This window comes from Myxine glutinosa, chromosome 11, assembly GCF_964187855.1.
Source record: "Myxine glutinosa chromosome 11, kmMyxGlut1.1, whole genome shotgun sequence".
In the NCBI taxonomy this organism is placed as follows: Eukaryota; Metazoa; Chordata; class Myxini; order Myxiniformes; family Myxinidae; genus Myxine; species Myxine glutinosa.
Window position 1 is genome coordinate 36,611,889 of NC_136271.1, and position 25,946 is coordinate 36,637,834.

General features: G+C 45.5%; 1 protein-coding gene across 9 annotated transcripts in view; it reads left to right on the plus strand.

Moving 5' to 3' along the window:
• The first annotated feature begins 4,969 nt into the window (after positions 1-4,969).
• The window catches only part of LOC137436574 (zinc finger protein 704), a 158,873-nt gene continuing 137,896 nt past the window's right edge, over positions 4,970-25,946 (plus strand). For 7 of the 9 annotated variants that reach the window (XR_013624940.1, XR_010986310.2, XM_068130487.2 and 4 more), the window contains exon 1: positions 4,973-5,176. Coding sequence is in view for 4 of the 9 variants with exons in the window: in XM_068130487.2 (XP_067986588.1) it covers positions 5,126-5,176 (51 nt within the window). In the remaining 5 variants the exon portion in view is untranslated. Of the gene's footprint in view, positions 5,177-25,946 lie in introns of all 9 variants that reach the window. The other 2 variants (XM_078786568.1, XM_068130489.2) reach the window with 2 other exon arrangements.

Here is a 25,946-nt window from a genome sequence, read left to right on the forward strand (position 1 = left end):
GCCGGTGTGGTGCTTTAATAGGTGCGGGCTCGAGCGCCAACTGATGGCTAAACGTGGTCACGTCACAAGTCGGGAGGGTCGCAGCGTGTTTACATCGCGATCGCAGCCAGTGGAGCAGAGCGAACCGTAAACCACGGACTGGATTTCCTACTCCGTAAGGATCGCATCGAATCGCACACGTTTTGAATTTTCCCTATTCGTTTAAATTGCGCTCTAATTAGCATTAAAACGGTACTAGTCGTAAACCCTGTCCGACGTTCGCATTTTCGATTCAAACAAGTCGACCTGAAAGTAATATTACATCGCCACCTGCCACAGCTCGGCGCCGCCATTGAAACCACCGCCTGCCACAGCACTTGAGATGGTTCTCATTGGAGTGACGATTTCATAAAATAATCCTTACGGTTTCCTCACGATTATTGAGACCAGATGGAATAGATCCCAAGTATAATCACAGTTGCATTAAACGATTAATGTAAATAAAGACGTGTTGATAACTGTATATTGAAACTAGACCAGCACTCGGTAGAGCGCACACCTCCGCCAGGCTGAACAGTTTACGTTTTGTATCCACTGATAGATCCGATCTGAATTCGGACCTGAACCAAAATCGAATCGGCTTGTTCTTGTCGCCTAACCAGCTCATTCATCAAGTTTTGTTATGGGTCATCCCCAACGTTTTGAAATAGGCCTATCATGCCACATATCGTAGGGCCATATCACTCAATGGTGAAGAATCAGTTAAATAATTAAAATTCTACGATCCGGATCTGGATCTTCACCAAATCTAATCAGTTCTTCCTTGTCACACACCCAACCTGTCCACCAAGTGTCGTACGAATCGGTCCACAACTTTTCGAGATATCCTGTTCACAAACAAACAAGCAAACAGGCAGACAAACAAACAAACAAGCAAGCAGGCAGGCAGGCAGACAAACAGACAGACAGACAGACAGGCAAACAGACAGACAAACAAACAGACAATTACAGACAGACCGACAGACAAACAGACAGGCAGACAAACAAACAGACAATTACAGACAAACAAACAGACAAACAGACAAATAGACTAACATACAGACAGACAGACAGACAAATAGACTAACATACAGACAGACAAACAGTCAGACAAACAAACAGAGAAATACATACAGACAGTCAGACAAACAGAGAAAAACAGATAAACAGACAGACAAACAGGCAGACAGACAGACAAACAGACAGACAAATAAACAGACAATTACAGACAAACAAACAGACAAACAGACAAATAGACTAACATGCAGACAGACAGTCAGACAGACAGACAGACAGACAGACAAATAGACTAACATACAGACAGACAAACAGTCAGACAAACAAACAGAGAAATACATACAGACAGTCAGACAAACAGAGAAAAACAGATAAACAGACAGACAAACAGGCAGACAGACAGACAACCAGACAGACAAACAGACACAGACAAACTAACAGACAAAGAAACAGACAATTACAGACAGACACACAGACAAACAGTCAGACATGCAGACAGGGGTGAAAACATAACCTCCATCCACCTTCGGTATCGCTAACAGGTAAAAGCATTTACATTTCAATCACTTGAGGAAGCAATTAGCACCCAACGGTTGATTTCAAATTCTTAATTCGTGACGTCACGTTTAATCAATAAGTATGAAATGTACAAATAATCATCATACAGGACTTCTTCATGAGGACAGTGTTATGATCATGATGATCACGAGACAAGATTGCAGCAGGGTGTTTTGTACAAGTCTTGTCTTGGGAAACCAGCAAATATATCCCTGATCCATCTAAAGTTCTAAACAATCAGGTGCCGATGAGTAGGATGATTACACTTAGTTAGGCGATGAACACAGAACACCGTTCACATTGTGATACAAGCATGAAACCCGGCAGTGATGTTCCCATATAGATACTCTTTAAATCCAGTCAATTAGCCAACTGGAAATTCAACATGGCGCCCATTGCTTTCAAAATGGCCGCCAAAATTTCAATGGAATACTGCTCTCCACTCTGGGCCGGTGCTCCTGCCTCACACCTAGCTCGTCTTCACGCTGTTGAAACCAAAGCGTTCAGAATCATTGGAATCTCCCGCGATGAAGCTAACTCCAAGGGCCTCTCACTCACTCACCGCAGGCAGGTTGGTGGTCTTTCCGTCTTCTACCGACTCCTCTCTGGCCTTGCACCCCCTGCTCTGTCTGTGCTCTGTCCCTCAAATATTACTTCAGGATGCACAAGATCTGCCAGCAACCCTCTTCTGGTGAAACTACCAAAATCAAGACTCTCTGCTCACCTTCACTCTTTCATTCCTCTTTAACTCGCCTCTGGAACAATCCCCACATTCTCTTCAATCCCACTCCTCCCTCCATGTCTTCAAAACAGCTGTTCACCACCATTTCTTATCTTTCCCCATCCAAAGCTTTGATCTTTTCTACCCCCGTTAAAATACCCCAAATTCCACTTTTTTGAAATACCAACTTCTGTCCTGGAAGTCCTTGATGTCCTTGTGTTTTATACTTCTCCCACCCCCCCACACCCCCTCTTCCCACGCCTCCTCCCCCCATGCCCTCTCCCTCCCACACATCTCCCTGCTCTCAAATGTTGTGTTTGTGTGCTTCCCCTTCTCTCCCCATCTTGTCTTCCGCTCCCTCTTTTTATATATTTTGTTTGTCTGGTTGATTTGTTTGTGAAGTAAATGTTAGCTCTTTCACGAGCCTCGATTCAGTATACAAAAAAAAAAAAAAAAATTTGCTAAAATGTGCCATAAATTTTAATATCGGATTTGGGATGTTCAACTATCAATAAAAATCACAGAACTACATATTATCTACAAGAGGTAGTTCCAAAAATTTTCAATTAATCTTAATTAGGTAAATTGCAATTTTTTACGAATACTTAATTAAGTTGAATTACATTTTAATTAATGTGTCCACCCTTATTGATAACCATAACTTTTGATGAGATGTTGTGTACAATAAATCACATTAATATGACCACCATAATGTGCCCAGTGTAAAAATGATCAGGTGTTGATTTGTCCATTATACTGTTTGATGTCCTTGTTGTCCACAAGGACATCACCAGTTCATGTAAAAATACACTGCGGTGGTCTTCTCAAATCCTTGTCGCAATCTACAAGCTCGTCCGCCTCCACTGAGACTCATCAGATCACGCCCGAGATCTCAATGAAGGTTAACAAGGAAAATAAGTTATCATTTCACGGAAATTCAGGACAACTCTTCCAATGAAGAGGGTGGTGCAAGATCCTTTAGGGTCAATGTGCAAGATCCTTTAGGGTCAATGTGAAAGATCCTTTAGGGTCAATGTGAAAGATTCTTTAGGGTCAATGTGCAACATCCTTTAGGGTCAATGTGAAAGATCCTTTAGGGTCAATGTGCAACATCCTTTAGGGTCAATGTGAAAGATCCTTTAGGGTCAATGTGCAAGATCCTTTAGGGTCAATGTGAAAGATTCTTTAGGGTCAATGTGCAACATCCTTTAGGGTCAATGTGAAAGATCCTTTAGGGTCAATGTGAAAGATCCTTTAGGGTCAATGTGCAACATCCTTTAGGGTCAATGTGAAAGATCCTTTAGGGTCAATGTGCAACATCCTTTAGGGTCATTGTGCAAGATCCTTTAGGGTCAATGTGCAACATCCTTTAGTGTCAATGTGAAAGATCCTTTAGTGTCAATGTGAAAGATCCTTTAGGGTCAATGTGCAAGATCCTTTAGGGTCAATGTGCAAGATCCTTTAGTGTCAATGTGAAAGATCCTTTAGGGTCAATGTGAAAGATCCTTTAGGGTCAATGTGCAAGACCCTTTAGGGTCAATGTACAAGATCCTTTAGGGTCAATGTGCAAGATCCTTTAGGGGCAATGTGCAAGATCCTTTAGGGTCAATGTGCAAGATCCTTTAGGGTCAATGTGCAAGATCCTTTAGGGTCAATGTGCAAGATCATTTAGGGTCAATGTGCAAGATCATTTAGGGTCAATGTGCAAGATCCTTTAGGGTCAATGTGCAATATCCTTTAGGGTCAATGTGCAAGATCCTTTAGGGTCAATGTGCAAGATCCTTTAGGGTCAATGTGCAAGACCCTTTAGGGTCAATGTGCAAGATCCTTTCGGGTCAATGTGCAAGATCCGTTAGGGTCAATGTGCAATATCCTTTAGGGTCAATGTGCAAGATCCTTTAGGGTCAATGTGCAAGATCCTTTGGGGTCAATGTGCAAGATCCTTTGGGGTCAATGTGCAAGATCCTTTGGGGTCAATGTGCAAGATCCTTTGGGGTCAATGTGCAAGATCCTTTAGGGTCAATGTGCAATATCCTTTTGGGTCAATGTGCAAGATCCTTTAGGGTCAATGTGCAGGATCCTTTAGGGTCAATGTGCAGGATCCTTTAGGGTCAATGTGCAGGATCCTTTAGGGTCAATGTGCAGGATCCTTTAGGGTCAATGTGCAAGATCCTTTAGGGCAACATATGGCGCATGTATCCATCGGATGGACGTTAAGCCGGGTGTCCTGTCTGCGAGCATTAGGTGGTGTCCCTCACGAAGAGGAGGTGAGCTATCGCCGGCACTCCGAATAAATGACAAATTCCCGGGTAAACTTCGGGGAGCAACAGATCTCGTGTCCTGGAACATCCCTTGACGCCAGGTGACACTGCTTGCTACCTCAGGGCGGTGTTGCTGATTGAGCAGTAGCTGTACCTGTACCTCATTACCTCCACCACAAAGAGCAACGCACGATTCGTGAACGTCCATCTGCAGCTACGAATTGATTTTGAATACTGCGATACTGTATACCATGCGGACCTCCACGAGGACACCGCGAACAACGTGCACACGTCCTGGACGGAGCACGTAACGCACGTGTTGTCCGTCACGTACCGGCTCTTCGCGCTCCAGTTCCGGTTTGCCGGTGATATGGTCCGGATTTTGCGAATTTCCGGCAGAGCGAGGCAGCGGCAGAAGCACCGGGCGCGGCACGACCCCGGAGCGCGAGATCGTCGCCGCAGGCTCGCGGGATAGGGGCGATCCCCCGCGTATCTGCCCCATTGGCCCCTTTCCACCCGGGGCGACCGAGTCAATGCAAAAGGCGCAACCATGAGCTGTTGCCGGCGCGTCGGCTCGCAGCTCCCTTGGCCCTCCTGCCAGGTACGTTACGTGCTGATAGAGGCGTGAGCAAGGAGGGGTGGGTGTATGCAGAGGTGGGGGCAATAAGGGGTGCATGCAGAAGTGGGGGCAAGAAGGGACGTCCAGAGGTTGGGGTGTACAGATCGAGGTAGGGGCAATAAGGGGTGTGCTGATGTGGGGGCCATAATGGGGTGCATACAGAGGTAGGGGAAAGAGGTGCGTCACGTGTGGGGTGGTAGGAAGAGGTATGTGCAGAGTTGGTGGCAATAAGGGGTGTGCATAAGTGGGACGGGAGCAAGGAGTGTGTGCATAGGTTTTGGTAAGGAGGGATATGTTGAGGGATAGCGGCTAGGTGAGGTATGTGCACAGGGGGAAATAAGGGGTGTGTGCAGCTGTGGGAGCAATAAGGAGTGTGTGCAATTATGGAAGCAATAAGGGGTGTGTACAATTGTGGGGGGAATAAGGGGTGCGCATAGAAGTGGGTGCAGGACAGGTTAGTGCAGTGGTGGGGCCAAGTACAGGTGCATAAATAAGTTCTGGCAAAGAGCGGTTTTGCAGAGTTGGGAGTAAGGAGAGGTGCATGACGAGGAGATGTGAGGGCAAGATGGATTGTGTGCAGAGTTGGGGGTCAAGGAAGACCGAGTACAGATATTGGGCAAGGAAGGGTCCTTGCAGAGATGTGGCCAAGGAGGAGGTCCTTACAGAAGTGTGGGTGAGGAGGGCATCCTTGCAGAAGTGTGGGCAAGGAGGGGGTCCTTGCGGAAGAATGGGCAAAGGGGAGGTGGGATCCTTGCAAAGCTGGCGGCAAGAAGGGGCTCCTTGCAGAGGTGTCAGCAAGAAGGGGATCCTTGCAGTGGTCTCAGCAAGAAGGGGGTCCTTGCAGTGGTGTAGGGAAGGAGGGGGTCCTTGCAGTGGTGTAGGCAAGGAGGGGGTCCTTGCAGTGGTGTAGGGAAGGAGGGGTCCTTGCAGAGGTGTCGGCAAGGAGGGGGTCCTTGCAGAGGTCAGCAATAAGGGGGTCCTTGCAGTGGTGCAGGCAAGGAGGGGGTCCTTGCAGAGGTGTCAGCAATTAGGGGGTCCTTGCAGTGGTGCAGGCAAGGAGGGGGTCCTTGCAGTGGTGCAGGCAAGGAGGGGGTCCTTGCAGTGGTGCAGGCAAGGAGGGGGTCCTTGCAGTGGTGCAGGCAAGGAGGGGGTCCTTGCAGAGGTGTCAGCAATAAGGGGGTCCTTGCAGTGGTGTAGGCAAGGAGGGGGTCCTTGCAGAGGTGTCGGCAAGGGGGGGCTCCTTGCAGTGGTGTCAGCAAGAAGGGGGTCCTTGCAGTGGTGTCAGCAAGAAGGGGGTCCTTGCAGTGGTGTCAGCAAGAAGGGGTCCTTGCAGTGGTGTTTGGGCAAGCAGGTGTTATTGCAGAGGTGGTTGGGCAAGCAGGGGTTCTTGCAGTGGTGTTTGGGCAAACAGGGGTTCTTGCAGTGGTGTTTGGGCAAACAGGGGTTCTTGCAGTGGTGTTTGGGCAAACAGGGGTTCTTGCAGTGGTGTTTGGGCAAACAGGGGTTCTTGCAGTGGTGTTTGGGCAAACAGGGGTTCTTGCAGTGGTGTTTGGGCAAACAGGGGTTCTTGCAGTGGTGTTTGGGCAAACAGGGGTTCTTGCAATGGTGTTTGGGCAAACAGCGGTTCTTGCAGTGGTGTTTGGGCAAACAGGGGTTCTTCCATCAGTGTGTGCAAGAAGGGATGCAACCCCTCCGTAACTTGTCAGCCTACCATCCACCTCCATTTCTGTATTCCCTCCCATGTCCCTGAAATCCTCACTTCCCATTTCCTTCTACCCAGTGATATGTTGTGTGGTGACTACTTATTGCGATGTGCACACTCGTCAAGTTTGCTGCAGCAGACTGTCCTACACCAGATACATTTGTAATATGTGCACAAAGTGCAGCAGTGAAGTGAAACACCACAAATCCCTTAAGTGCAAAATGGTAGCCAGGGGAGGTACAGACCTAACACTTCCCTGACCTGTATTCCATCCTGTAAAGGCTGGTGCAGTCATCCAGCTCGGGTTAGGACAGAGTGGAGCACAATCCAGCCTGTGAAGGCAGTCCAGCCAATGGGATGGCAGTCAAGCACAGGGCAACGAACACTGAGATGGCGCAGTGCCACACTGCATTCCAGCACATATAGGCATGGAGTAAGGTGGCAGTCAATGTAGCGGCCTGCCTCTTGTCTGCCTGTGGTGGTTTGGCTTCTCCTTGGTAGTTTGACCTGGTGCGGTGTGTAGTTGTGCAGCACCCTATCCTGCGTGGCTGTCTGGCCCATTGAGATCCAGCCTGGTGCAACACAGAACAGCATGGCAGAATAGGCCGGAGCAGCACTGAGCAGCGTGGCAGTCTAACCTCTGACAGCCTAGCCCTGAGCAACCATGCTGGCCCTTGGCGATGTGTTGCATCATGGCAGTCTGTCCCAGTGCATTTAGGATGGGCCTGATGTGGCACTGCAGTACAATCTAGTTCATGGCAGTGAGCTATGTTGAATTAGTCCTGGCCATTGTTACCCTACTTTGGTGGCACAGAGTGGCATGGCTGTCTGGCCTTTTGATGCCATGCCTGGCATTGTGCTTTGCTGCGCTTTTGGCAGCACAGCAATACTGCCATAGGTGACCCAGTTAGTGTGGGGTAGAATGGAGTGGTGTAGTCGTTTGGTCCTTAGAGCCAAGGCCTGGCATAGTGCTGTATGGTTCTGCTTTGCAGCGGCTCATCGAGGTTTGGTCCTGGGTAATCACATGACAGAATCACATGGCAGTCTAGCCCTGCCTGGACAGTTCAGCCCAGGGATGTGCAGAATGGTGTGGAAGTGCCACTCTGCCCGGGGATGCTTGGTCTGGGGCTATGTCGCCAATTTCAGCAGTCTGGCATGTGGTGGTTACAGCATTCGGTCCTGTAGAGAACCAGCCTGTCGTGTTGCAATGTTGAGCAACACTGAAGTGAAGCCCCCCAGCAGTTAGGCCCAATCTGGCATGGCAGTCAGGCCCAATCTGGCATAGCAGCCAGGCTGGCCAGTCTGGCGTGGTAGTTCGGCCCAGTCTGGCTTAGTTCAGGTACCTCGACCTGGGACAGCGCGACCTGTGCAGCAGCTCGCTACGACAATACCTCGTTATGCGTTGCAGTGCAAGTTTGTGGATGCAAGTGCAACACCAAATTTAGAGTCAAATCAATCTGTACAGTGCAGTGTTACAGCAGCAGAATCATACAGTGAGGCAGATGTGTCCATGTTGATCACCAATATGTACTGTGGGTACATGTTGAAGGAACGATGCAGTGATTGCGTTCACTCTGATGGCATTGTTACCTGGTCCAGGTCAACCATCTTTACGATAACGTCAATCTTTTGTAAACTTGTAGGTTAATGCATGAGTGTCAACATCTCAAAACAAAAACTCTCTTTGCTTTGGCTTTCATGCAACAGTTGAATAACCCAGTTTTGACCTCTTGGGGTCATAGATTTTGACAATTTGTGGCCATTTGAACGATTGGGTTTGGTTGAAATATTTTCTTTTTCATGTACCTGGATGAGAAACCTTTGATTTCTCTCCAAATGAATAAGCAACACCTTCATGTCAAGGGGTAAATTGATTGTTATGCAAGTTGTGGCAGGAAATTGTCTCTGACGTTACATTAGTGCCCGCTTATGTAGTTTGCAATGCGTTTTCTAAATGTCTGATGCAGGTTGCGGAAGGCATATTCATTTGTTTGCGGACTCTGTTTCATCCTTGTTGGTACCCCTTACCTCTTGGATGAAACAGGTGTATTGTTTTTGACTGGGGATGCGATGAGTTTATAATCCGAATGAATAATACCAATTCCTCATCACAAACTGGATTTTTTTCCACTTGCTTTGCAGCACAGGAATGCCATCTCCAGGTATGGTGTAAGAAGGGGTGCGGTGTTTGGTATTTAACTGAGCAAACTTTGCTGATAGTGAATCATTTACGGGAATGATAATTTTCAAATATTTCAAACTTAATCAAAGCTTATCTCAGAAATTAATCGCAGACTTGCATATCCGAACGCATTATGATTGTAAGGGGTGTACCTATCAAGGTTTGACCTGACAGAAACCTGTCACCTGCCCTTTATTCTATGCTCTTTCGCCACCAAAAGCTGATTGGCTTTTGAGTGAATTTAAGTCGATTCTCGAAAACATCTTTAGAACCTTGATGAAAGCACTGTACTGGTGGTGAAAACGACGTTGGATTTCACCATCTATCTTTGGAGTCATGTGACCTCCGCTACCCCCCTCACCTCCGCCTTGACCCTTCGGAGGGTACTTGGCAGCTAGCACATGATCCCTGCTCGGTGTTTGAAGACCACTCAATGGTTGAAAAACCCAACCTGAGCCTTTCCTTCAGAGCAGCTGTATGGGTCCTTTCCTACTTTGGTGGCACAGAGTGGCATGGCTGTCTGGCCTTTCGATGCCATGCCTGGCATTGCGCTTTGCTGTGCTTTTGGCACCTTCAGTTTGGTGGTGCCTTTAGTTTAGGATGTAGTTCATATAAATTCATCTGGTTAAGGATGTAACTAGTATCCTTATCAGTTCCTTTATATTTTCATTTATTTGATTTATTCTTCACTTGGAAAGGGGAGTGCGAGGGCTGTTCAGTCAAAAACTCGGTTACTGGAGCCAGAATTTATGAAACATTTTTTAAAAGACAACTTTTTGAGATTGGAAAAAGTTTTAAAACTAGTTTGATTTCCCCCCCCCCCCCCCCTCCCTCTCCCTCATCTCTTTTCGTTTGTCAGTTGGTTTGGTCCTTTTCTGTTTCATCCCTGCTTTCCCTTTCCTCTTCTTGCTGTGTTTCATTCAGCTTGTGTAGCCCCAATATGTCCTCCGCTCCCGCCCCTTGATCTCGCTCTCACTTCTACTCTGCCATTGGTGTTTCCCCTTTTCCATTTTGTTCCTTTCCATTCTGCTCTTGATGTTCCACGAGCCTCGACCATGCACATTGTACAGTGACATATACAAAAAAAATCGTTTCATCTCGTGGATTGTGATAAATATTGAAAAATATAGTTTATGGAAAGAAATAGAGTTGTGCTATTTTCTAGTTGCATATTTTGAGTTGAGTGATCAGAGTTTATCAATATCATAAAATGTGCAATTCATTAAAAACTCCTGAAGGTGGATGCAAAAAATAATTGATTACCTCGATTCAAACTTTGTAATTCATTTTCTACACTTTGATACAAGAAGCTGCCTGGAACTTGTTTTATTAGGTTTCCTCTACATATGCAATGTGGAGGAATACCAATTGTTTTTCCCAAAGTTCTTCTTATTCTTCCGTCCCTCCTCCCCCCATTTCAAGATCCGAAAACTTGGCCCAATTGGCACGGAGTTTTCAACAAGTGATTGGTTAGACCTGTAGAATTTTTTACTGCTATTTATGACGTCATAGGGTCACGTGGTATGGGCTCCATCTTGGAAAAACCGAAAAACTTTGCACCTCTCTATCTCTGAAACGGCTCAATGGAAAAATTGAGTCATGACTCATTCTAAAGAGCTCTGCAATGGGACCTAAAATATGTTTGTTTAGGATATTAAAAGTGCTAACGTTACTAAGTTAGAATTCGACAAATTGACCCTTGATGCCACGAATACGATATTGTTTTTATTTTTATTTTTTGTATACAGAGTCGAGGCTAGTGTAAGTGCCAACACATTTCACAGGAGGACAGGCACAAAGATAACATTAATCACAAAAAAAACAAACGGACACATAAAACATATAATAAAGGGAGCGGGAGACTAGAAGGGGAGAGAGAGGAAAACATACAATCACAACAACAGTAGAGAACAGGGACGTCGGTAGATCTGTGGAAGAGAGGGCCAGTGGAGAGAGGGGGTGTACACTATATAAAACAAATTTACACTATTAGGAATTTCAAGAAAAACGTTGGAGAATGAAAGAGGTGGATTTGGGGTGTTTTAACGGGGGTAGAAAAGATAAAGGTTTTGGATGGGGGGAGATAAGAGATGGTGGTGAACAGCTGTTTTAAAGACCTGGAGGGAGGAGAGGGATTGAAGAGAGTGAGGGAGATTGTTCCAGAGGCGGGAGAAAAGAGGAATGAAGGAGTGAAGGTGAGCAGAGAGTCTTGATTTTGGCAGTTTCACCAAGAGCGGGTTGCAGGCAGATCTTGTGCATCCTGCAGGAATATTTGGGGGACACAGCAGACACAGAGCAGGGGCAGCAAGGCCGGAGAGGAGTCTGTAGAAGGCAAACACCACCATCTTGCCCGTGGTGAGTGAGTGAAAGGCCCTTGGAATCAGCTTCATCACGGGAGATTCCAATGATTCTGAACGCTTTGGTTTCAACGGCGTGAGGCCGAACTAGGTGTGAGGCAGGAGCACCAGCCCAGAGGGGAGAGCAGTATTCCATTGAGCTGCGGATGAAAGCCTTGTATGTGGTGAGGAGCTCAGGTCTGCCAAGGAAGGACTTCACACGACGGAGGATGCCCAGTCGGCGACTGGCTTTGGAGGCCAACTTTTGAAATGTGGTTTGCCGAAGAAAGATCATGGCTGATAGTGAGACCCAGGAGTTTGCATGACTGAACTTCCTCAAGGGGATTGTTGAGAAAGTAGAACGTTTGACTGGTGATTTGGGGAGGAATTGTGTTATGAAGCTTCATGGCTCGCCATCTTTGCATTGTTGCAATTAATTATTCTCAAACTTGGATCCAATTCTGAAATATTTCTGCCTAACCAAATTGTCTGCGCCTTGGCCACGGTTCGGCAAGTAAACTATATTTATGAGGCCGAATGTGTTGAAGAAGACCGGATAACTTGATGGGTGATGAAGTGAAGAAAGACCCCTGTAGATGTTGATCATTCTTTTTATTTATCTTGGCGCTTTGACAACTTGTGCAAAGAAGGTGTTGACCCAGATAATTTGCCAAATGTCTGAATGAACAAATTAAGTAAAACTATCAGGATGCCCCGTATTCATGGCATTGTTCTTTCTATAATGTACTTGTAGCATTATTATAGGAAACTTACTGTTTATAAGGATGTCATATAGGACACAAACAAAAGACATGAATAACTAATATAACGTATCTCCAATACCTCCCCGCACTTGGAGATCACGGCGAGGTCACGTCTTTTCGAAGCTGTTCCATGCGCTCACGCTTTCGAAGCTAAGTGATCTTTCAAATTTGTGTTTTTGGCGTATCTTTATCTTTCTTTCGGTGTATGTACCTATTGGGGTGACTTTAATAGGTTTCTCGGTGTTGGTTTTTCATACCTGTGTACAGAATCGTCGGTTTTCTTCGTATCGTGTATTCTGAGGCCTAGTGTAGTGCTAGTAGTAGTAGGCTACCGTGTCCTCAGACCTTGGCTTGAGGCTTTTGTTTTTTGTCTCAGCGGTTCTTCGATCGCGCTGCAACTACTGTCGGTCTCTGTTTTTCACGGTCTTTTCACCCATACTCCCTTGTTTTAAAATCTCAAAAAAAAAAAAAAAAATTTTTTTTCCTTCCCTGTTCTTATCCGCTTGTACGTTCTTATTTGTTCTTTCGTTCTTCGTTCTTTTGCTCTTTCGTTCTTCGTTATTTGTTCTTTCGTTCTTCGACCACGTTGTTCGAGATCACGTGATCAAGTTGTTAATACATGTTTCATCTGTCCCCTGAAGAACTTTATTATTATGTCATATTCTATAACACTTTTTTCTACTTCTTCTATAAAAGGATGCTTTCGACTTGCTCACCAATTCTATTCATTCAAAAAAAAAATTCCATCTCTTACAGTGCATCTTTCATTCATTCCCTAAACTCTCCAGAATTCCATAAACTCTCCACCCATCCTTCAGCGTCCTCAAACGTATTTTTGACTCGAATGTCTCAAGAAACTCATTTTGCAATAAATGTTCGTTTCCCATAAATCGTACACTTTTCAAAATCCAATCTCACCCCTCCCCTCCAAATCTTCCCCATCACCCATCTCTGTCAAATCTTCCCCCTTGCCCCTCCCCCCCAAATCTTCCCAAACACCCATCCCTTTCAAATCTCACCCCCTGCCCCTTCCCTCCTAAACTCCCCCCACACCCCTCCCCTCCGAGACTCTCCCTCATTCCTCCCCTCCTAGACTCCCCTCTCACCCCTCCTCCTCAAAGCGTCCTCCCCGCTTCTTCCCCCTTCCAACTTTCACCTTCATCTTCCTCAACCTTCTGCCTCACTCTTCTCCCTCCTCAAATAACACCTCACTGCGCCTCACCCAAACACCATCAAACCTTTTGTCTGCCCCATTCTTCCCTTTCTCCAAGCTATTCTGTAATCTCTGACACACCTGCAACAGCTCTCCCTACCTCTTCCTCCTCTTCCACATCCTGCCCTACCGCTCCCCCCCCTGTTCTGTATCCGAAGCTCCCCCTTCCTCTTCCTTAACAGTATGGACCTCAAACATCCGGGGCCTTCGCTCAAACTTAACTGATCTCTCCATACAGGTTGCTTCTGACAAACCAGACGTGATCTGCTTAACAGAAACCTTCCTCCTTCATGATGTCTCTGATTCCTCGGTATCTCTCCCAGGTTACTCCCTCCTCCGGTATGATAGACCTGAGCCTCGTTCTGGAGGTGGGGTTGCTATCTTTATAAAAAACTCTCTTCCTCACTCGCCCTGCACTGCCCTCTCTCCACCTCACCCCCAGGAATACCTTTGGCTACGGCTTCCCCTTCGCTCCCACCTTTTGTTCATATGCGTGTTGTACCATCCACCAAACAGTGATGACTCCATCTACATCTCGCTGTCTGATAATATGGACCAACTTCTATCTACCCATCCCAACTCTCTCTTCCTCATATGTGGTGATTTCAACTGTCACCATGCCAGTTGACTGGGGGTGGGTACCTCTCTCACCAGCCATGGCTCTTCAGCAAAGGACTTCTGTGACTCACTGGGACTGACACAATCTGTCAATTTCCCAACCCGGATCTCAGTCAAAGGAGAATCTTCTCTTCTGGACTTGGTTATGACTAACTTCCCTGAAAATGTCTGCTGCTCTTCTTCTGCTCCAATCGGCTCTTCTGATCATGTGCTTGTTAAAGTGGACATCTCTCTGACCATTTTCAGAGAGCCTCCTCAGCGTCGACGAGTCTGGCATTTCACTCAGGCCAACTGGCATGGTCTTCAAGCAGCCATCAATCATCTGGACTGGTCTCCCATCTCTACTGCCTCTGACATCAACTCATCCTGGGAATACTTCCAAAGTAAATTGCTCTCTCTCATGCACAGTTTTATCCCTTCTCGTCTTCAGTTGTCATACCCTTCCTCCCGTTCATGGTACACGGAATCTTGTGGTGAGGCTATTGCCCAGAAACAACTTGCTTTCGTCTCCTGGAAAGCAAATCCAACGGAAGGAAATCTCATTTCCTTTCACAAAGCCCGAAACAAGTGTGTGTCCACCCTCAGGAGAGCCAGGAAACAATATCTCTCCGTCCTCAGGACCGAACTCTCTTATCTGTCTCCCTCTTCCAAATCCTGGTGGCGTCTGGTAAAATCTGTTTCTGGTGTTTGTTCCCCCTCCATCCCCTCCCTCACCTTAAATGGCCACACGGCTGACTCCGCACGTGAAAAAGCCGAATGCCTCAACTCTGTGTTTGCCTCTAAATCTTGTGTCCCAAACCCATCCCTCTCTGTACCCACCGTACCCAGTCATACCCAGCTCGTACCCAGCAGTCGTACCCAGTACCCAGTCGTACCCAGCTGCTCCTGGACTCTGTGTCCTTTCCTCCTGACAAGGTGGAAAAGTGTCTGTCAACCCTCGACTCTGATTCTGCAACTGGACCTGACGGCATCAGCCCACGGGTCCTAAAATCATGTTCTTCTGCTCTTTCACTCCCTCTCTCTGTTCTCTTCACCCTCTCTTTTGCTCAAGGTCATCTTCCATCTGCTTGGAAATCTGCCAACATCACCGCTTTGCACAAAAAAGGTGCAAAAACAAATCCCAGCAACTACAGACCAATCAGCCTTCTCCCAATTATCAGCAAGGTCATGGAATCCATCATTGCTTCAGATATGAAATCTTTCCTCTTCTCCAATGGCTTGATCTCTGATCATCAATTTGGTTTCAGACCTGGACACTCCACTCTGGACATGCTGCTTCTGCTTTCTCAACAATGGATGGAGGTCCTCAATGCCAAACAGGAAATTAGAGCAGTCTCCCTTGACATATCACGTGCCTTCGATACAGTCTGGCACCCCGCTCTGCTCACCAAACTCTCCTCTTTTGGTGTCCATGGAAATCTCCACGCATGGCTGGCGGACTTCCTCTCTAGTCGTAGTCAACGTGTGGCCCTGAATGGGTTTCTCTCATCTCCTCTTCCTGTTCAGGCTGGAGTTCCCCAAGGCAGTGTTCTGGGCCCTGTGCTTTTTCTGGTCTTCATCAATGATCTCTCTGACTCTCTTGAAAATCCTCTCTATCTCTTTGCTGACGACTCTACTCTCTGTCGCTCCATTCTTCATCCCTCAGATCGGCAGTCTGCAGCCTCCTCACTCTCTGCAGACCTTGACAAAATCACAGACTGGGCAAACAAGTGGAACATGTCTTTCAATCCTGACAAATCTCACACTCTTACGATGTCTCTCCGAAAAGACCGACTGGACAACCCTCCCATCCACTTTCTGAATAATCCTCTCCAAGAAGTTCTGTCACTCAAGCTTTTGGGTCTCACTATCTGCCATGATCTTTCCTGGAAAAACCACATTTCAAATCTGGCCTCCAAAGCCAGTCGCCGACTGGGCATCCTCCGTCGTGCGAAGTCCTTCCTTGGCACACCTGAGCTCCTCACCACAAACAAGGCTTTCATCCGCAGCTCAATGGAATACTGCTCTCCCCTCTGGGCTGGTGCTCCTGCCTCACACCTAGCTCGCCTTCGCGCTGTTGAAACCAAAGCATTCAGAATCATTGGAATCTCCCGCGATGAAGCTAACTCCAAGGGCCTCTCACTCACTCACCGCAGGCAGGTTGGTGGTCTTTCCGTCTTCTACCGACTCCTCTCTGGCCTTGCCCCCCTAGCTCTCTCTGGGCTCTGTCCCGCAAATATTCCTACAGGTCGCACAAGATCTGCCTGCAACCCTCTTTTGGTTAAACTGCCAAAATCAAGACTCTCTGCTCACCTTCACTCCTTCATTCCTCTTTTCTCCCGCCTCTGGAACAAACTCCCTCACTCTCTTCAATCCCACTCCACCCTCCAAGTCTTTAAAACAGCTGTTCACCACCATCTCTTATCTTCCCCCATCCAAAACCTTGATCTTTTCTACCCCTGCTAATTTCACCCCAATTCCCCTTTTTGAAATACCAACTTCTGTCCTGGAAGTCCTTGTTGTCCTTGTGCTTTATACTTCTCCCTCCCCCCCCCCCCCCCCCCTTCCCATGCCTCCTCGCCCCGGGCCCTCTCCCTTCCACACATCTCCCTGCTCTCGGATGTTGTGTTTGTGTGCTTCCCCTTTTCTCCCGATCTTGTCTTCCGCTCCCTCTTTTTGTGTATTTTGTTTGTCTGGTCGATTTGTTTGTGAAGTAAATGTTAGCTCTTTCACGAGCCTCGATTCAGTACACAAAAAAAAAAAAAAAAAAAAAAAAAAACGTGCAAAATAAATTGGTGTAAAAGATGCTACATCAACGGTGGAAAACTCTCAATTTTTTTAAATCACTTTTAAAATCTTTATTTTATTTCAACTGAATTACGTACTTGAACGTCAAACTTCTAACGGCAAAAAGGGTTGGCGTCAGGAAGGGCATCCGGCCGTAAAACATTGCTTCAAAAAGGGGACCAAAAAAACCAACAACAACCACGGTTCCCGAAAAAGGCCAACCCCCGCTTTGCGGGGAAAAATGGCCTCTAAAGGTGGTTTTTTAATATATTTTTTTTACGTACTTGAACATTGCAGAACACAAATCGCATTGTTGGCATTTTCAAAACCCTTCCATTTAGCAATACTTGGACAAAATATTCTCATTGTATGAATGTATTTATGTAATATTCAGTGTTTGTCTGTCCGTATGTATGTATGTATTTATGTATGTCCCCTCAAACTTACACCAACTTTTACATCATTTTGTCTCAAATATCCCCCACCCTTGTGGCAATTCCTTTCATTTATAGCATATTGTGGTAGTAGTCAGGTTCACTATGTTTTTTCGTTCAAATTTTTTGGAGATTAGCAAAACTATACATTTTTGGAATATTCTGAGCATGAGGAATCCAAAAATTTATGTTGGCATTTGTGAATTAATTTTGCCGAAAATGACAGGACAGTGATGAAGATCTGTAAAAGCATATTCCTGAACGGTATAGACCTGGTAGATCCTGTGTATAGGACTTATAGTTCAATCTGATACTAACAAGGCTGTTTTCTTGCTTTATAAACCCATACCTATAACTTCAAAGGACTTGCAATATCATGTATTATGTAATACAGTTATATCACAAATATAAACACAATTTAAACAATATCTCTCCGTTCTCAAGACCGAACTCTCTTATCTGTCTCCCTCTTCCAAATCCTGGTGGCGTCTGGTGAAATCTGTTTCTGGTGTTTGTTCCCCCTCCATCCCCTCCCTCACCTCAAACGGCTACACGGCTGACTCCGCAGTCCGCACGTGAAAAAGCTGAATGCCTCAACTCTGTGTTTGCCTCTAAATCTTGTGTCCCAAACCCATCCCTCTCTGTACCCACCGTACCCAGTCGTACCCAGCTGCTCCTGGACTCTGTGTCCTTTCCTCCTGACAAGGTGGAAAAGTTTCTGTCAACCATCAACCCTCGACTCTGATTCTGCAACTGGACCTGACGGCATCAGCCCACGGGTCCTAAAATCCTGCTCTTCCGCTCTTTCACTCCCTCTATCTGTTCTCTTTGCCCTCTCTTTTGCTCAAGGTCATCTTCCATCTGCTTGGAAATCAGCCAACATCACCGCTTTGCACAAAAAAGGTGCAAAAACAGATCCTAGCAACTACAGACCAATCAGCCTTCTCCCAATTATCAGCAAAGTCATGGCATCCATCATTGCTTCAGATATGAAATCTTTCCTCTTCTCCAATGGCTTGATCTCTGATCATCAATTTGGTTTCAGACCGGGTCACTGTACTCTGGGCATGCTGCTTCTGCTTTCTTAACAATGGATGGAGGTCATCAATGCCAAACAGGAAATTAGAGCTGTCTCCCTTGACATATCACGTGCCTTCGATACGGTCTGGCATCCTGCTCTGCTCACCAAACTCTCCTCCTTTGGTCTCCATGGAAATCTCCACGCATGGCTGGCGGACTTCCTCTCTAGTCGTAGTCAACGTGTGGCCCTGAATGGGTTTCTCTCATCTCCTCTTCCTGTTCAGGCTGGAGTTCCCCAAGGCAGTGTTCTGGGCCCTGTGCTTTTTCTGGTCTTCATCAATGATCTCTCTGACTCTCTTGAAAATCCTCTCTATCTCTTTGCTGATGACTCTACTCTCTGTCGCTCCATTCCTCATCCCTCAAATCGGCAGTCTGCAGCCTCCTCACTCTCTGCAGACCTGGACAAAATCACAGACTGGTCAAACAAGTGGAACATGTCTTTCAATCCTGACAAATCTCACACTCTTACGATGTCTCTCCGAAAAGACCGAATGGACAACCCTCCCATCCACTTTCTGAATAATCCTCTCCAAGAAGTTCTGTCACTCAAGCTTTTGGGTCTCACTATCTGCCATGATCTTTCCTGGGAAAACCACATTTCAAATCTGGCCTCCAAAGCCAGTCGCCGACTGGGCATCCTCCGTCGTGCGAAGTCCTTCCTTGGCACACCTGAGCTCCTCACCACATACAAGGCTTTCATTCGCAGCTCAATGGAATACTGTTCTCCCCTCTGGGCTGGTGCTCCTGCCTCACACCAAGCTCGTCTTCATGCTGTTGAAACCAAAGCGTTCAGAATCATTGGAATCTCCCGCGATGAAGCTAACTCCAAGGGCCTTTCACTCACTCACCGCAGGCAGGTTGGTGGTCTTTCCGTCTTCTACCGACTCCTCTCTGGCCTTGCCTCCCCTGCTCTCTCTGGGCTCTGTCCCCCAAATATTCCTACAGGTCACACAAGATCTGCCTGCAACCCTCTTATGGTTAAACTGCCAAAATCAAGACTCTCTGCTCACCTTTACTCCTTCATTCCTCTTTTCTCCCGCCTCTGGAACAAACTCCCTCACTCTCTTCAGTCCCACTCCACCCTCCAGGTCTTTAAAACAGCTGTTCACCACCATCTCTTATCTTCCCCCATCCAAAACCTTGATCTTTTCTACCCCCACTAATTTCACCCCAAATCCACTTTTTTTAAATACCAACTTCTGTCCTGGAAGTCCTTGGTGTCCTTGTGTTTTATACTTCTCCCACCCCCCCCCCCCCTTCCGACGCCGCCTCCCCCCAAGCCCTCTCCCTCCCACACATCTCCCTGCCCTCAAATGTTATGTTTGTGTGCTTCCCCTTCTCTCCCCAGCTTGTCTTCCGCTCCCTCTTTTTATATATCTTGTTTGTCTGGTTGATTTGTTTGTGAAATAAATGTTAGCTCTTTCACGAGCCTCGATTCAGTATACAAAAAAAACAAAAAAAACACGTTTACAATTCCCTTTGTTTGTTGCTTTTCTTTCACCCTGAGCACTATTTTGAGGCCTTTATTGGATTCCTTTTCCCAGAAAACATAGGATTAGCATATATAAATAAGTTTCTAGGTTGACTAGAAGCCGAGATAACGCAAAATATGTATTTTACGGTGGCCATTTTGAAAATCCAAAATGGCGGCCATGCAGGTGTCTGTGCAAATGCCAACATTGATTTTCGGAGTCTCCATGCTCTGATGATTCCAAAAATGTACAGGTTTGCTGATCTCCCAAAATTTTGAACGAAATTATTTTTGTTAACATAGTGAACCTGACTACAGTATGTGTTGTACTGTTATTCCCACGCCTTTTGAAAAAAAAAACAGTGGGATATTGTAATTGGCTCCGTCTGTCCACCCGTCACGCTATCTCTCCCGAAACAGTTGTGCAGAAATTCACCAAACTTGGTAGTTCTGATCACCACATGGCAAGAAGGTGCAGGAGCAGTATAATTTTGGCCCTGCTCCCTGGGACTGGGTCAAAAGGTCAAGCAACAAAAATGCAATTATGGGCACATTTTAAAACATTATTAATGAAACTTTGTATATGCAATCAACGTTGGGGGGACGCATTAAATTTAGGAGACAATCACGATCACACGTTGGGAGTAATGATATTTACGGCGTAGCCCATCGGGCAAAGCCGTCTAGAACAGTGTTTGTCTGTCCGCATGTATGTATGTATGTATTTATGTATGTCCCCTCAAACGTACACCAATCAGAGCTGAGAATCTAGTCACATGACTGGGGTGATGTGATGTCATTAAGGCAGTACGATGGCTGACTCCACACACCGCCATTTTGATTCCTATGCCGTTCAGGCCGGACATATCATTGAACCTGGCATGTATCACAATCTGTTCAGGCCTTTACGTTTTTCATTCAGCGTGAAACACAAACAAACCGATTGTTAAAATGACCATCAAATATCGAAAGCATCGGTGTTAGGGTCTTCGAAAGACACTGTACGTATAGGCCTTAGGCTTCATGCCTCACCTTCAGGCCGCTTCGGAAAAATTCGCCCAGGTTCCTTAATACAGTAGTATTGTTTTCGTAATAATAAAGTTAATAATAATAATTTAGTAAATATTAATCGTAACACTGCAATCCCGTTTTCGTCACTGCAAGGTTACTGGATTGAAGTGGTGTATGGTTGGTTCATAGTTGACTCAATGAGAAGCGAGTGTACTAATTATCGCGGGAGTAAGGAATTAGCCTTGGTTTATTAATACAGTAACATTGTCTTCGTAATAATAATAACGTTAATAATAATAATAATAATAATAATAATATAGTAAAGATAATTATAACACTGCAATCCCTTTGTCGTGACTGCAAAGTTATTGGATTGAAGCGGTGTATGGTTGGTTCATTGTTGACTCAAAACATAGAATAAACCAGTGTGTCAATGCAATCTCTTCACTTTGATGTTGATAGACACCTCAGAGACTTACAGTACTTCAAAAAATGTAATGCTTGCATATTTGCTAACTGGTATCCCCACCCAGGTCATACTATCCCCTTCAACGAAAGTATCAAACAAGCCCGGCAACTCCGCTGTTAGACTTTCTGTCTTGTTTGGATTAGACCTCTGGTCCATGCCTCAGGGTGTGGGGAATTGGGATCACAGGGGTCAAAGCAGAAAAAAAAATTAATGAAATTTTGATATTGGGTCATTCTTGGTGGAACGTTTGGCCATCTTCAACTTTGCTTCATGTGGGAAATATGGAGATTTGCGATGGGGTGCCATCGACTTTGCTGTAGTTGTGGAGTTACGTTTGACAAACCTTAAAATTATTTAAAACCTACATGAAGTTCTCCCTCCCCACCACTTTCACCCCACACCCCACTTCCACCAGAAAGAAAAGTTTAATTATTAACATGACATTCCCATGTTTGAGACATTTCTGTAAGGGTATTACATATGTCTCTAGGTCGAGTGGTCTCTGAGTTCGCACATAAGCACACACACACATAAGCACACACACACACACACACACCATCCTTCTTTATACTGAGTAGAGATAAGACGGCAATAGTACGTGCGGACAGGCTTCCAGGCACGAGCAGTGTGGAAATAATGTTGCAAAACGGTGATTGAGCAAAACAAGGGGCAAATAAATCCTGGTATACTCGGGATAAATAAATGTTGAACAAACCGACTGTGAATGCGCACGGAAAGTACTATATCTGTGAGAGTTAAAGAAGTGAAGCTCACATGACAAGCAGGTTGTAATTTATTGCTATTGTTGAGCTTTATCCATTAATTTGCAGAAAGTTTCTCATCTTGGCTTTGCTAAAATAAATAAGAATTAAAAAAACTCCAAACAAAAAAATTATAACCCCCCCGCCTCCATCCCCCCTACCCCCCACCCCCCCCCCCGCCTTCCCCCCACCCCACCCTTCCACTCTTACAGACTTTCCTTGAAGAGGCTATTTAAGTCTTGCCTTGTAAGTTTTGGTTATAAAATATTAATCCTGATGATTATCTTTATTACACTGAAGGTGTAGTACATTTATCTTAAGGCTTGGTAATTTGATATTGGTGCTGGCAGGATAGCCTAGGCCCTATACTCTATATGTATGTGTACTCGTAGGCCCTGGAACTAGGCCCTAACCCTACAATTATGAGCTGTACAGCCTGGGTTTGAATCCCGGGCCAGCTATTTTCTCTTATTTCATATAGGATCGAGGCTCATGGAGGAACTAGAACACAGAACTGGAGACCACGGGGTAAGCAAGATTGATACAGATGCAAACCCCAGGAAGGAAAAAGTGGAGACTTGGAAAGAGGTCGGTTTGGGAATGGTTAATAGGAGTATAAAAGATCGTGGTTTTGGATTGGGGATGATCTGAGATGATGATGACAGCTGGCTTGAAGACCTGGAGGGAAGAATGGGATTGACGAGACTGTGGAAGCTGGTTCCACAGGCGGGAGAAAAGAAGAAGAATGAATGAGTGGAGGTGAGGATTGGTTCTGGATTTTTGGATTTTCACTAGAAGAGAGTTGCTGGTGAACCTGGGATTGGTACAAAGACCCAGAGTCTCTGGTGTATCACATGCAGGGTGAAGCATCAAAGTGTGTGCCATCCCTCAGACGGATGTTGAGCCTGGGGACCTGCCTGCCAGTACTAGTCATTGGCAGACATTATAGATTAGGCGAGTTATTGTTCGCACCCGGAACAAATTCCAAATTCATGGCCTGATTAGCTGCTGGCAAGGTAATGACAAACCACCCAGCATAACTGGTGCCAAGAAACTGCCCCGCAACACCACCGCTCTATCGAGAGGATGGAACATTTGATCGATTGAATGCAATATTGTCTGCATTCGCTTGTGACGTCACATTGGGCACCTCCACGGAAAATTGGAGCTGGATCATGAACATTTCTGAGCCAAAAATACAAACAAAATACTATCCCACAATGAAAACTTTTTTTTTCTTACAACTATGTTTTAACTAGACCAGATACCTTTACCTAGACCATGTTACAATGGTTTGGCTTGCACTGCCACGAAGTAGTTGTGCCGTACTAAATTTGCCTATGGAACTTATCCATCAAAAAGTCTTATTTTCACTTTGTCCCTTGTCTAAGTGTCCTGTACGACACTTTTTATTGATCCCTTTTCATCCATCCTTTTATAGATCGGAAGACCAAATTGGTGGGCATTCCCTGACCCATTTCCACATTTCAGTGCAGCCCGAGATGGTAAATCATTGGAGCGTGCGTGAAACGGAGGATAGATGGGTGTAAGATGGGGATATAGGTGAACGCATCAGATGGGTTGCCAAACAAACTCGTGTACACCAAACACGTGCGCACCACCAATGTCAGGGCTTGTGAAACACTTGTGAAACGAGTGTGTCTGATTGAATGAACGATGGGCGTCTCCACCTAGCGTGCGATGTCTGAGCTGTTTCGCTCGAGTCGTCCAATCTGCAGACAGTTGTTCATCATGTTCATCAGGCAAGTGGCTTGTGGTCAGGGGCAGAGTGGCAAAAGTCCCGTTTCCATTTAACTCAAGGATTTTTCATTACCCTCGCCAGAGGAGAGGGCATTGCATTTTAGTCCGTTTGTTTGTCCGCACAGAGTAAGCATGATTTTCTCTGCAACCGTTGGTCTGATTGACAGGAAACTTTCACCATAGGTGCAACTCCACCTGTATAGTTCTTAATGATAATTATGATGTCATAGGTCACGTGGTTCGGCCACCATCTTGGAAAAACCGAAAAAAATTTGCACCTCTATATCTCCGAAAGCGCTGCATAGGAAAAAATTGAGACATGGCTCATTGTAAAGAACTCTCCATGGGGAATAAAATATGTTGATGATGATGTCATAGGTGCCTCCATTATGACGTCATAATTCGACGAGTAAAAAAACTTCATCCGATTAAGATGAAATTTCTCGAGCGTCATCTTGGGATAAATTGTTGAAGAATAAAAATAATAATGATGACGTCATCGGTCACGTTCTGCCGCCATATTAATTTTAACACAAAAGCCTTAAAAATCACTAGAAACACCATCCTGGCAAGAGTCTGCAATCTCTGATTGCTCTTTCTTGTTTAATTTGTTGTTTTGCAAATACATATATTGCACCCTACAGGATTGCGAGAAAGTGAACCAAATCACGATCGAGTAGCTCTCCTAAGGATCCGTTTAATAGATCGTGTGAAAGTTAACGGAAAATGCTTAGACCTCAGTAACAGTTTAGTAAACTGCTTTTTCCCAAACATACAAAAGATAGAATCAACTTTTTTTTATACTTATTTTAAAATTCCAGCTAAAACAGGTGGTGGCGTCATGCTCAGTAGATGTACTTAAACCACCAGTTTATTTATTTTACAGAAATGTGACATGTTTTTCTGCTCCTTCCAAAGTGTACTCGTTCCTAGGGACGTGGTCCTTTCTTGTGGTACTGGCAACATCTCGAGCCTATGCTGCTGATATTATCTGCAGAATATTTAGGAGTTCATAGGGGTCAGCGGTCTTGCTTGATGTCAGCGTAAACAGTATGTGATTCAATTGTATTCATATAAAGGTGTGCTATTTACTGAGGTGTGAAGGAGGAATTGACCATGTGTGCAAGTACACGCGGTGTTTGTACAATTGGCTTGGTGTGTAATCCACATGTAACTGCAGTACACCATTAAGTGCATCCTGAAGAGGGAAAGCTTTTGTTCTGTGTGTGGCTTCTGCGGCGCTTGTGGTTTGGCTGCAACTCCATACTTGGCCTCATGACAGTCCCGGTTGGACATGTGACTGGCATGGCAGTACCGCCCTAACTCGGAGTCCTAAGTCGACCACACAAGCAACAGCATGGAGAACAAAATGTAACTTGCAGCACCTCTTGCCCTTGCTGTTTGTTTCAGTACATGATAAGAAGCACAATTATTTTATTTTGTCACTCGAACACGCTGCGTGCTGAAAATGGGTCGGGTGAAGGGTTCTTGCTTAAAATGGGTTTGTAGTGGAATCTTTGTGGCTTTACAATGGAGGCACAGGAAGAATATTTTTGATAAGAGCCTTCAGAAGCATTAACAAAACATCCTATAATTCCTTTTGGCTGTGATGTCAAAAATGGAATGTTTGAAAGAAGCATTGGAGGCTTGCATTGCATGACTTGATCAACCTCTTGATTTGTATGATTTTGAGCATTAAAGGAGCGATCCCATATGATCAGCAATTCCTTTTGGGTTTTTTCATGTGCCTAGACTCTGGTTTGTGAGTTTAGCCGTGCCATGGGCCTGTGATGGGTTCCCAGCCGTTCCATCGGCTACAATTGATTTCTGCCTTTTTCTTTCCTTATTTCGTTCTTTTCCATGTTGTTTTAGGACCCATGCATCTATGGAGCCTTGCGAAGGTGTTTTAAGTTTCACACAAACCATTTTAGGTCCTGATGAAGCCATTAAAAAAATATGAACTTGTGAAAATACTTGTGACCATTGTACATTGTCCTTTTAGGATACGGACACATTGATTGTTCTTTTGTGAGGTCATCTAGGCCCGATGCTGCATTGATATGATCATTTCTTAGCTCTGTCGTCACCAACTGGTTCCACTCACTCATTACTCAGGAGATTTCCCAAACTTCATCCGAACTTGCGTTTGCCTGACTGCTCAATAGTTCAAAAGTGCTTGCTCAG